General features: G+C 35.9%; 1 protein-coding gene across 1 annotated transcript; it reads right to left on the bottom strand.

The window, feature by feature from the left end:
* Positions 1-1,914: 1,914 nt before the first annotated feature.
* On the bottom strand, positions 1,915-4,362 carry LOC120627534. The gene has a single exon (XM_039895538.1). It carries the CDS (start codon positions 4,337-4,339, stop codon positions 2,030-2,032), a length of 2,310 nt encoding a protein of 769 aa, XP_039751472.1. The 5' UTR covers positions 4,340-4,362; the 3' UTR covers positions 1,915-2,029.
* Between the last annotated feature and the right edge of the window lie 9,409 nt (positions 4,363-13,771).

Below are 13,771 nucleotides of genomic sequence, written 5' to 3'. Positions count from 1 at the left end.
CTCCGCCACCGATGCGGATCAGTAACAAAGGCGCCTCAGGCTTTTGCTCTACAATCACTGTTTGAAAGTGAGAAACAAGAGTAATTTCATTTGTCATTCGACACGTGCGGAATGATATCCGTGGATCCAAATTCCGAGGATAAAGAATAATTTACCATATTTGATTAATCTCTCTTTTTACATGTAAAAAAGTAAATGAAAGTCTTGAACTTAGATGTGTTGTTTATGTTATAAAAGAGTTACAGTAATTTTACAAAGCGAGTAAATAATTAAAGTTTGGATAACTATGATTTGATTTAAGCCAAATATTTTACTAAATTGAGTACCATTTAAAATAATGTGCCGATAATCTTATTTAATTAATAAATAGTTTTGAAGAAATAAATAAAATTATATTTTATTCACAGCCAATGTTCATGACATTATAAATAAATATATATACTACGACAATACACTAATCTCCTTCTAGCTCCAAAGTAAGCGTAGCTTGTTTTATGGCTACTAAGATGACTGACGAATATTTTTATGAATAATATAAATAAATACTTATAATATACAAATAAACACCCAGACGCTAAAAAAATCGTGTTAATCAATTTCACACAAACATTTTCCAGTTGTGAGAATTGAACCCACGGCATTAGAACCAGAAAGCAGGGTCGCCGCTCACTGCGCCGTCCTTATGCCGATTGTCTGATTTTGATATAAATACGGCTGCATTTTTGATACACTTCAGTCCTGTATGGCCTCAAACGATGCAAAGATACCTGCCGTTGTTTGAGTCGTTATCAAAAGTCTATTAAAAACAAAGACGTTTAAATCTATTTCCTCGTATTTCCTAAACCAATCATTTTGATAAACAAGACGTCGTTAGTATTGTCTCTCAGCATTAGAATTAGGTATGCTGTATGCTTTATGCAACCATAAGAGGATACAGCGCTGATTTTCAGCTGGGGCCCTGCTCTTGATTTCGGGAAGATCATGTAAACGTTTACAAACTACTAACTGCATTACGTTACGGCCACTGTACGGTGCGGTCTATGTCACATGCTGTACCACAGTTTAGCTTGAAATAAGTCTTTATAATCCCAGCCCTGCAGTATTCGACCCATTTTAAAATGAGTTACCCATTATACAATGAAAGTTGATTTGTAAAATTGTATATAGTACAAAATTATAATGAGCATTTATCTTGGCACATATTTACGGTTTATTCAAGAAGCCTTGAAGTACAAAAAGAAAAAAACAAATAACTGTACAAAAATATTAAAGGAAATGGAACACAAAAAAGTTTCATTTTCGGTATCGTGACTAGAAAGATAAAGGCATTAAATAATATCGATCGCATTAACATAATAAATGTTGATTATATTTATTTTTATTCTCGAAAATAGATTTTATACTATCGAAAAACTAAATATTAACTTACTGTAGAAAGACGTTTTGGCGGGAGAAGTTCTGCCTCTTTCGGGGATCAGAAATTTGTATTCGTAGGACGTTACAAAGTTGCTACACCGTAACGTAGCGACTTTATTACGTCATTGTTTTGTTATCCTTTCCCTAATTAGCAATATTAAATTGCTAGCGTCTTTAATATTTGAGGTTTGTTTTTCACTGCTTTCGCATAATTTTAACCTATTTATATAATTTAATAGAAAATTGAATCACCCTATTAATTACAGTAACGGCTTCATTTTATCTAGAAATTTCTTTGTATAAAAAATCTTAACTTAGAGGATGATTACAGTTGTCCTATACAAAACAACTTTTACATGACAGGGGATCGAATGGACTGTCTAAGCTTACAATTTATCTGCCTATAAAAATATATATAATAGAAATGAGTATGTATAAAACATTATGATTTACAGAATTTGATTCTTAATACGAGTGGTTGTGCACAATACACAGAAACGTTCCGTGTATACTCAGAAAGCATATATACAATACTATTCTCATATTCAGTCGCTTTATCACTTTAGTAGCGTCTAAATTGCCCTGTTTACGCGTTATCGGTCCGACGACGTCGTCAGATGTCGTTCGCGTCCCCCACGTACCCCTCATCGGGGCTTTCCGAACATATATCCGAAGCACATTTGGCGTTTGATACTTGTGGCAGTGGTTTCAACACGTTTTCAGTCCCTTCCCCTGGCATCCGAGCGTCTGACGTCTGAGTGTCAACACACCTAGTTTCCACCTGATAACACCTCCCGGGACCTTCGGGCATTCCCATCGGTACCATCACAGCACAAGTACCTTTCGCATTCCAGTTTGAACACGTTTCGGTTGAAGCACAACACTGCACTGGCTCAGTTTTGTAACCTTCCGGCGGCGAAGGTACAAACTCCTCGTTGTAATACACGGTTCCATTCCCTACGAAGGCGATCGGACGATTTCTAGGCACCGGGTAACCCTCCAAAGTTCGGCGTACATTATTCGCGTTAAATACCTCGAAGTTGGGACAAGTCGGCGGCACCGCATTAAATTCGTTGTCTTTCGCAAATTTGCAGACTAACTTCTGTCCCTTCGGTCTGTTATGAGGAAGGGTTTGGTAGAATGGTCCGACCACGGAGTAATTTGTCATCATAGGTTGTCGACAAGGGTGTTTCGGCAGGCCATAGTCGTAAGGGTAGCCTTCGTTATCTAGGAAACAGCCCGGGTTGAGGTGCACGTCGGCTGAATGTTGGTACATAGCATTGGGAGGCATGCTAATAGGCATACTAGTTAATGTTTGCTGGTCTTGCCATGTGACTTGACGCGGGACAGTTTGAGCGGTGAATGTGGTCTCCTCTTCAAAAGTGTCGTTCGCAGTTTGCGCTTTGTACACAGAAAGTGCTGTGTTCTCATTTTGAGCATTGTTGGCGACGGTTTCCGCGTCGCTAATTAGGTCAGGATTCCTGTCGACAAAGCCTTTCATATTATTGCTTTGGTATGCATCGCTCGGCTCGTACTCGCGGTTTGTCTGCACTGTGTAATGTAGAGCGTGATGCGAATGAGCGTTCACTATGACACTTCCGTTGTTCTTAGGTAGAGATCCGTTGTTTCTACTAGACGGTAATATTTGATTACACAATGCCACATCCTTTCCACTCTCTTTCTTCTTTCTACTTCTTGTATCGGTTTTAAATTTTAATAATACGACAGCTATAATTGCTATTAATAATACTATAATTAAGAACACTACCGTTATTATCACCACTAAATGTCTATGAGGGAACGTTACCACGATCACGACGGGCTCCTCTTTGACTAGAATTTTTATCGTGTAATTAGCACGCACCTTCCCTGCGGAGTTCTCCGCGATACAGGCATATGTACCGTTATCATCGTTCCCGATATTATAAATATATAACTCGCTCTTCTTGTCTATAACACCGCTTTCGACGTAAAATACATGATGAGGCTCCGCAGCGGACGTTGAATAATTCCGAATAAGTTGTCCTTGATAGAACCACTGTAACTTGGCCTCCGGCACGGCCTTCACGATACATTCGAGGCTCACGTTGTTCCCTACATTCGTTTCTAAATATACAGTTGTAGGGGTCAGTTTTGGCAGGCAAGCTAAATCTAATTCATTTACGCTTGTGATGGTGCGTTTTTTCAAACGCTCAGGTAGCGAGCAGATGGGCTCGACCGCGTGCGGCATATTGAAATTCGATAGCCAGTTATGTAAATCTCTCAAATTACAATCGCAATTCCAATTATTGTTTTGAAGATCGATGCCCCGCAGCGTGTCGGGGAATAAGTTATCGCCGTGAATGTTCGATAATCTATTGCCGTTCAGCCGGAGCCATTCCAAATGCTTCAGGCCAGAGAAAGCTTCCGGTTCGACATTCTCAATTTTGCAATTGCTCAGTTCTAGCGTATTGAGATAGGCGAGATGCTGGAAGCAATGCATCTTGATACTCGTGATAGGGTTGTTGCTGAGCGACAGCCTCATAAGAGACGGAAAGAACACGAAGTTGTTCGACGGGACGACAGTGATATAATTATTGGAGAGATCCAACTCCACTAGGTTCGCGAGTCCCCTGAAGGCATGGTTATCGATTTTCTGTAGCCGACATCTCTGCAGATAAATTTTCTGTAAGTCCAACAGCCCGAGTTTGTGGAACGTTTCCTTTTGTAAAACTTGCAAATCATTGCCGGTGAAATCTAGGACTTGAGTTTCGGAGTCTAACGAGTTGGGGATTGCTTTTAGGTCTTTGTCGGTGCATTCGACGTACCGTTTGCCGTTCTTCCATTTGCATATGCACTGGGTGGGGCAGGCGATGGCGGGGAGTAAGAAGCACGTGGTACACAAGGCTATTAGCCTCACGTCTAGACACCGCTTGACTTTCATATTGCCTTAAGGCACTCGAGCATCAATGAAGTTGGCGAGCATTATCTGAAACAAAAGGAAATTTATGTTTAATTATTGAAAGTTCTTATTCCTTATAATGTTAAGGATTAGCTGTTGTCCCCGTTCTTTGTCCGCGTTTATTGAGATTTTTCACTAAACCCGTGGGAACCGTTTGTGTTCCCGGGATAAAATGTATGCTTATGTTACTCTCCGACGTTTCAACTAACTCTATGCCAAATATCCAGTTTATTGGTTGCTTAGTTAGGGCCTATAGGAAGGACAAACAAATAAATTTTCACCTTTATAATATTAGTAAGCATTAAATGTATGATAAAAAAACGTGTGTGTTCTTATGCATATGCATTAAAAGTTATATTTCTTTGGCGTAACAAGATAAAAATGTTTTTATAAATTTTATCTTTGGCCTTATTCTACGTTTGTAGAAAAAAACGACATCAACAATAGAAAAAAGGTATTTAGTTCATTGAAAGTATTATCTAGCATTGTCTAGACCATTCACCAACCAACTGGGACGTTAATTGTTATATTAAAGTAAGTTATTGTTTATTTACTAAACTTTGACAACAGTTAAGAAAAAGAAAAGTAAAATATGTATACAGTACATCCAGTAACATTTTTAATAGAAAATGCACTTCAGATAAGACAGCATCTAATGTATATTTATACAGAAGCCTAATGTTTTATGTATACATTTTATAAAACAAATATTACGATATCGAAGTGAAAAGAATGCCTTGTTTTAAATAAGCACATTTTGTACAATGTGCATATTTAAAACAATACTGTTAACTCTGTAGTGCCTTTTCAAATCGGTTTTACGTAACGTATTTTCATATTCTAACTTTTCCGTAATGTAATTCGGCTTGTACCTAAAGTTTCTTTGTTCGCGAAATCAATGAAGTTATCGAATTGTGATTTATGAGAACAATCATTAAAGGAACTTGGAATTAATTTTCTCGGAATCATGTTCCTTACAAATTGTTTATTTCATATTCTCAGAATGTTTCATTTACTAATAAGGACTCCTTAATCGAACAAAGAACGATTATAATTTTATCTGGCCTTTTATGGACATCTTCTTAACTCTGTCATCAGTAGCTTACACAGTTCACTGCTGGTCTAAAGGTCTCTTCCACGGGAGAGTTTGTCCATAATCACCACGCTGGGCAGTAGATTGTACTTAGTAGTAGCAAAGAGGACGCTGCTGCCCGATCTCCGTTATATTCCCTTAGTCGCCTCGTACGACAACCGCGCGAAGATGAGAAATGGTAACCACTAGTCTAATCTGGTCTGCGTTAACCATACGGCACAAAATCCTTTATTGCCATCCATTTTCAAAGGCTGAGTGTCTATCAGTATATTATAAGCATTTATGTATATTTTTAACTAAGATTTTCGTGGTTAACCAACATTTTTAAAATATAGTTCAACGGGATCATACTACGACAATATTTTGAGATTTGTCGATATTTTGTTCCAGTTGCATGGATCCCAAAATATTATCGGTATGCACCCGTTGAACTATATTTTAGAAATGTATGTATATTATTCATAAAAATATTCATCTTAGCACCCAAACCACAAGGTACGCTTACCGGCTAGATGGTGATGTGTGTAATGTACCATTATTACATCAAAAATGTTACAGGAAAATCCTTCCGTGTTTCTCGTGGTTTTTTTAAATACCGCGATCAATATTGTTATATGTCCGTCTCTAAGAAGCAAATTACCTCAGTATGGAACCTATAATATCCCGAGAAAATAGATAGTTTAAAAAAACCAGACCAGTCAAACAGAAACAGCCGTCATAAGTTTAACTAAAACGTATCATCAGGCGTAAGTAAAAACGAAAAAAAGATGAACTTTAGAAACTGAAGTTTTGCTGTACTCAGAACTATGGGAGATGGTCGCGCCATAATTGTTGCCGGGAAATCAGGTGGGGCGACAACTTTCCAAAGCTAAGATCAAAGAAACGAAAAGTAGGCCAGTGGATGCCACTGTGAATATGGCGTGGAAATATTGAAAAATAGCCCTTATGGGAACATAGGACCCCTTTCACATTAAAATGCGTACATTTTTTGTTTGTGTGCTTAACATTTTTTCGAATTTGGCACACCATAGGTACAAGTGAAGTTTTATGACACAAATGGATATATCAAAAGGTATGGCCATCGTATTCCTTAACATAATATACGCTTCCGTGGGATGGATTACGAGCATACATATACTCCGCTGCTCCAATGTGGGTTATTATATTCCACATTAAGTTAGCCCGCGACTGTTGTCTTACCTGTGGTAACTGGTAAGTATATGCAGTCTAATAGGGTAGTAGGCTAACCTATCATTAGGTATGAAAGTTATATTATACTCATACCCCTAAAAAGTACTATCCAGTACAATATATCTCTTGGTGGCATGTATTTGTCGGTAAGGTGGCTTCGGCCGTAGCGGAATATTTTTTTATGAATAATATACTTAAATGCTTATAATATATCACTTGATCACATAAACATTTTGCAGTTGTGGGAATCGAAAACACGGCCTTGGACTCGGAAAGCAGGGTCGCTTCCCACTGCGCCCATCGGCCGTAATCGTCGAATATAGCGTAATAACTAATAACCCATTTGTTAATTTTACAGCACGACCAGTAAACTAGTTTTACAATAAAAAAAATACTACCGAATTTCGGACGAATTGGTGTTTAGGACCAATCTCGTTTACAGACGCACTAAATTAATATTTACAATAGTTTGTTCAGCCAATTACTCTTAGGGACTGAATATTGTACACAGTTCTGAATGATTATATAACAAAATTAAATTGGTTTGGGAGTATCAACGAAGATAGAAACACTATAGAGCTTACACCCACCATGCCCCCGTTTTGCCCACGTGCCTGTAATAACACTGGCTACGAAACAATGCTGCTTAGCGGCAGAGATAAGCATGGCGGTAGTTCTTTCGCGGGCGAGCTCTGTTACAATAAAGCCCGACCCTACTATTTAGCTTCGTTACTCGTTGTCATCATAATTTCCGTAGAAACTTCGACTAAAGCTCTTTCCATGACCCGAATGAATTGTAATAATATAAATACTGTTTGTAAAAATGCCGGTAGAGCTTTTTGTAAACAGTAAGTTCGCTGAGACAAAAGTTAAACAGGGGATTGTAATTTATGACTTTTCACCCTTTAGTTATTTAAAGCTTTCATTTATATAAATTTAATAATCAAGATTCCGCTTATTCAGACCAAGAACTTAATTAAATACAAATACCAAACGCCCCCGAATAGGAGTAACACAATATTAACAAAAACGTATGTACACGAAATGTAATGCCTTTGAATTAACTCGGAACTGTGTAGTCGAACAAAAGCAAATTTATTGTTGGCCTTTGAAATGGCCTACCTTTGAAGCATAATAAAATGAGAATATCCTTCTGTAATAGAAGAAAGAGAAAACAATAATGTGAGGGGGAAATAACAATAATTATTCATCGTTTTAATAGATGATAATACACGCGTAAAAACTTAAGCGTACCCGTGAATTTTTGTCATAAACTGCAGAAACCAGTTGTTTTCACGGGCTAAAAAGGACTATCCTTTTTGTGTCTATATCCAGGATTTCATCTAATTATTTCAGTACACATTTCATTATAAATGGTTTAGCTTCATGCGGCCGTCAGTTAATTTTTCAGGACAAATAGAATACATCACACATGTTTTATGCCGTTATTTTAGGTAATGGTACGAAACACTTTGTGCACAAGTCCTATGCCCATCTTTAAATCTGCTTTAATATTTTACTACGGTCGATGCAGCAGGCCATTGAACTCATACCCACAGTCAGCTTCTATGCGGAATATGCGTATTTTGTGGTACATCTTTGTCAATAGTAACGACGGTAACCGAGGCACGGCCGAAGCGTTAAGAGACAATACCAGAAAAATTCTGAATTACCATATTGCCCCCGTCGAATGGGGAAGCTCCGACGACTTTGCCAGGAAGTTCGTCAAAATTTTGACAGATGTCGATAATGAGAAAGCCAAAATTAAGAGGTATCATAATTTTAGTTTACTATGACCCAGAATGAAATACTTACTCGTCAATAGCTTCGTTTCTTATTATTTTTTCTACTATAGCATCAAATTAGTTTTGTTACCAACTTATAGTGTTCGTTTTGCTCTATCTTAATAATGTTAAAATTCTAAATTTAAAATTCAAAATTCATTTATGTTAATTAATTAATAATAGGTACCTCTAGTTTATATGCTCTTTGGTGCAGAACCCTTAATGCGAAAATTCAACTCCCACTTTGTTTTGTAAATATCAAAAACGCAGTAACTTAGTTACTGGATTACATCTGCAGACTTTCGTTCGGAAAAACTTCCAACAAAATGCCAAAGTTAGCTGAACCATTACTATAATCATAAACAATAACTAAATGTACGTTTTGCAGTTTTAGAAAAAACTTTTCCAATTTTCCGGAAGTTATTTCTGAAATGCTTCGTATTACTTTCATCTGTTTTAAAAGTAAATATGTTTTTATTTGTTTTTTATGTGACACATTTTGTGCGCTGGGTCTGACCGACTATTTGCGTGGCGACGCACAGTGGGCGTAAAAGGGAACACCGATTTTGAATAAGGAATATTTCTTAAGGGTACCGTACCCAGGGAGTAAAACGGACCCTATTACTAAGACTCCGCTGTCGGTCAGTCTGTCTGTCTGTATGTCCGTCTGTCACCAGGCTGTATGAACCGTGATGGTTAAACAGTTGAAATTTTTACAGATTATGTATTTCTGTTGCCGCTATAATAAAAATACTAAAAAACGGAATGAAATAAATATTTAATAGGGCTCTCATACATTAGACATGCTTTTTTCATATATTATTATATATATTTTATTACATATTATTTTAGATAATGGTACGAAACCCTCGAGTCGGAAAAGTTCGAATTCGAACTTAGCTGGTTTTTCTTTGAATTTATTTGGATGGTTTTAATTATGCCACTTTTTTCCCCTTGAGATATTTGACGGCCGATTGGCGCAGTGGGTAGTGACCCTGCTTTTTAAGTCCAAGGCTGTGAGTTCGATTCCCACAGCTGGAAAATGTTTGATTAATATTTTTCAGTGTCAGAATGATGATATGTGTATTATGAGCATTTGTGTATATTATTCTTAAAAATATTCACTAGGCATCTAGATCCCATAACACAAGTTTACTATGGGGCCAGATGGCGATGTGTGTATCGCCATAGTATTTTTATTTCTATACTATATTCATAACCTTCATCATCATATCAACCCATTACCGGCCCAGTACAGGGCACGGGTCTACTCCCATAATGAGAAGGGTGTAAGCCGTATATATTTATATATATACTTTATATATGTATACGGCTCTAAATAGACTAACAATGACAATTAAATGAACTAGAAACTTACGACCTAACTACAACAACTGGATACAAATGCAATCTACGTCTGTACCAAAGTTCATTAGAAGTCAGCTAAATGGTATAGCAGTGAAAAGATAAAAGATGTACACTTTCGTATTTATTATATTAGCACAGATGCTGTCTGAAAATACGTCCGTAGTTGGGAGAAAATAATTCCCTATAATTACTCCATTTGAAAATTAATTTTCTTTACCCGGTCCCGGTTCTTGTCTGGTATTTCTTCTTTGGACGTTCTATACAATTATTATTTATTTTAACACAAGCTACGCTTACTTTGGGGCTAGATGGCGATGTGTGTATTGTTGTAGTATATTTATTTATTTATTTTAATTATACTCTTTATTTGTACACTACATCAAGTTCAGAAAAACAAAAATAAAGAAGAAACTTAATGAATGAATAGTAGGATACGAAAGGCGACCTTATCGCTATGTAGCGACCTCTGCCAGTCAACCTTAGGATTTGGAAACGTACACTGTTTAGAACATACATACGAATACATATTATTTTCCAGTAATGGGAATCGAACCCACGGCCTTGGGCTCAGAAAGCGGGGACACAGTCCACTGCGCCACAGCCATCTATAAAAATAAAGCACCTATTCTCAGCTAAGGAATTAATAGGTCGAGAATGATGAGGATGAATTATGTTCTCACTCTTACGTAGACTGCTAAAATATTAGCACTTCCGTAGCCTGTTAAAAATATGCAGCATTTTATACAAACAGCGAGAAACAAATGTTCCTCGCCCCAAGAAGCTCGCACTTAGCCAATTTTAGTTCACCCACATCTTGCCAAAAGCCGCATACATAATGTATGCAATGCATTATTTATCTGTGTCGGCCGACCCGTTTCACTCTATCTACGGAACCAGTTGTTTCTTATTTGCTGTTTTGTGATGCTTCTGTTTGCGGAAAAACAGCGGTATCGCAAAAATTACGTCAGAATAAGCCGTCATAATAGCCAGTTCACATTGTTCCAGTAGTATTCCATGCATCTCTAATGAAATATATTTACATATTATTTTATATCTTGCCTTAAATCCATTTTTTCAGTTTTTAAACATGCATTCACATTATTAGTCTTATGTGAATGCATGTTTAATAAACATTTTTTTGTTTACTTTTTACTTATGTGGGCCTCGAACAAATTAGCATTTGACAAAAAACATTTAAGCTAACGCGAATGAAGTCGGCACCAGCTAGTTTTTATAGATAAAATAAAATTCGTATTGAGTAACTTTTAAATTTGTCAAAAAAGTAAACAATATTTTTTACGATTACTGTACACAATAATCGTAAAAAATATTGTATACTCACAAATATACAAAATTATTAACGATAATATTCACAAAAGAGGAATGATCGCGAGGGTTGATTGGCTGAGCATTCCTTCTGTTATTTATAATGGCATCGCTATTCCTTTTTGTGACTCTGTGAAAGATCTTGGTGTATACCTCGACCGGGAATTGTCATGGACAGTGCATGTCAAAGAGCTGAGTCAGAAAGTGTTTGTGGCGATGAGCTCGTTGCGAAGGCTGCAATCATTTCTTCCAATTCCGACCAAAGTTATGCTAGCACATTCTCTTTTTCTATCTATTCTCGATTATGCGGATGCAAGCTTTCTTAATCTGACCGAGGATCAGCTTAATAAACTTGAGCGTCTTCAAAATCTTGCTATTCGGTTCATATTTGGCCTTCGCAAATATGACCATGTTTCCGTATTTCGACAAAAACTCAAGTGGCTTCCTATTCGTCGTCGCCGGGATATGCATGTACTTTCTCTTCTGTACTGTGTGTTATTTCATCTAAATACTCCCTCGTATTTAAAAGAGAAGTTCACTTTTCTTGGTGAGCAATCTGGTGTAAGATCGTGCCGTGCGCTGACGCTGTGTATGCCTTATCATAAGACAAAATTTTATAAGCGTTCGTTTAGCGTACTAGCTGTGGAATTGTGGAATGCGCTTCCATTGAGCATACGACGATCCAAATCACTGGCGATATTTAAAAGAGCAGTTAAGGCCCATTATATTGTTAACGACTTTTAATAGTATGTATATATGTACTTACTCATTTATTGTATGTTAAAGTATTTAATTATGTAAGTGTTGTTATTATATATATTAGTTTATTTTTATATTTATTTATTTATTATATTATTTACTTTTTATCTATTTGTGCACACTAGTTTATGTATTGGCATGTAGTTATTTGCATGTATGTATTTTAATATTTGTACCACCAGCAGTCTATTCTCCTCTTCTTTTTTTTTCCTAATTCTAAGGTTGCCTGGCAGAGATCGCTATTAAGCGATAAGGCCGCCTTTTGTATTACTACTTCTTTCGATGTTTCTGTTTTTGTTATATTTTAAATGTTGTGGTATACAAATAAAGAGTTTAATAATAATAATAATAAAATAACTATTAATTTAAAGTTATAATAATAATTACTCAAAGCTATAATAATAATTTCTCGGATTTAGATTTATTTAATCTTACTCTTGCTCAGTTAAAAAAAACCTCTTTATTCTAACCTCTTTATTCTAAATTCTAACTTCTAATAATTCTACGTAAAAGTACTACTTATGTTTTCACATATCCACTTTGATGGATATTGTTAATAAGGGTCTTCCCTTATTTATATTATCTGTCAATAATATGTGTTTTTTTCTCTCGAGCCCATATTCTAAATTTTCATAAATAAGTTATAAGTTTGCTGTCAATTTTAATGTATTCGTTAGATTTATTAGCGGCTACTTAATTGGTGTATGTGTTATTTTCTTTGTACTAATTTTAAGTATTAAGTATACTGTTTGGGCCTTAATAAATAAACTAAATAAAATAAAAAATAAAAGTTACAAATGACAGTTAAGATATCGTTACAATACGACAAGTGTTAAGACTAAATTAAGAATCGTGAAGCTTACTACCATCGCTTTAAGTACTATTTAAATGATGTTGTCTGAATTATTATAATCATTATTTTAGGGATGCCAAGATTCGTTATATAAATTTGTCATTTCAGAATAACATTCATTTAAGAGATAGTCGTTGATGACAAGAGCTCAATCCAGTGATCCAATGAAACGATGTGCCACTGTTATAATGTCAACATCGTTTTAATTATTAAATGTTAGGTTCTTCCATTATACTGTTTTTGTACCCAAAAATAATATCAAAGAAAAGCATTTTAATATAGAGATTTTTTCTTAACTTCAGTCTCCAACCTCTATTTATTTAAGTAAATATTCTTGGAATTGATATCTTTTATGATTACTCCTATAAATCCTGTCCCGCGTATCATTTTTATAATTCGTTGTGCTCAAGAACAACTTGGTTGAATTTCTTTATCAACTGTCCGTAATAAGATCGCGAGATATTCTAAGGGGATCTGAAATGTGTCGTACCTACTTCATATTTCATTAGCGGTACTATTACTAATGTGTTTCCCACCAAAAATTCTTCTATGATTATACGCAACATCCCCTGACTCACCGTGTCAACTCACCTACCTGGGTCTTCCAAGAATTGGGTTATCAAAAAACATTTTCAAATTGGACTGATATCTCCGATTAACGCCTTCTACAAAAATAACTTTCGTCTACTATTTAACCTCTTTGTAGTGAGAATTTTTATTAAATTAATATAATTTAAAAAATTATACAAGAAAATTTAACTCTTCGCCATCTTGTATGATATTTGCGATGATATCCGGGCCACCGGCTTAAGAGTTGTATAAGGCAAGGAACGCCAATTTCAAAAATCCCCAGGGTAATTACGTATTTTTGATTAATTTTGAATTTTTTTTGTAAGCAAAAGTGACGTTTGACAACAAATATCCCGAGGTTGAAGCCTGTCGCAAGCCTGTTTGGAGATACATAATCACCCTGCGGGGCTGCTTTTTTAATTTTTTAACAAAAAAAACCTAATACCTTGCATGACACACCGAATGAACTT

This window comes from Pararge aegeria, chromosome 11 (genome assembly GCF_905163445.1).
Source record: "Pararge aegeria chromosome 11, ilParAegt1.1, whole genome shotgun sequence".
Taxonomy (NCBI): Eukaryota; Metazoa; Arthropoda; class Insecta; order Lepidoptera; family Nymphalidae; genus Pararge; species Pararge aegeria.
Note: the sequence above shows the minus strand (reverse complement) of the source record. Positions and strands in the feature narration are given on the sequence as shown.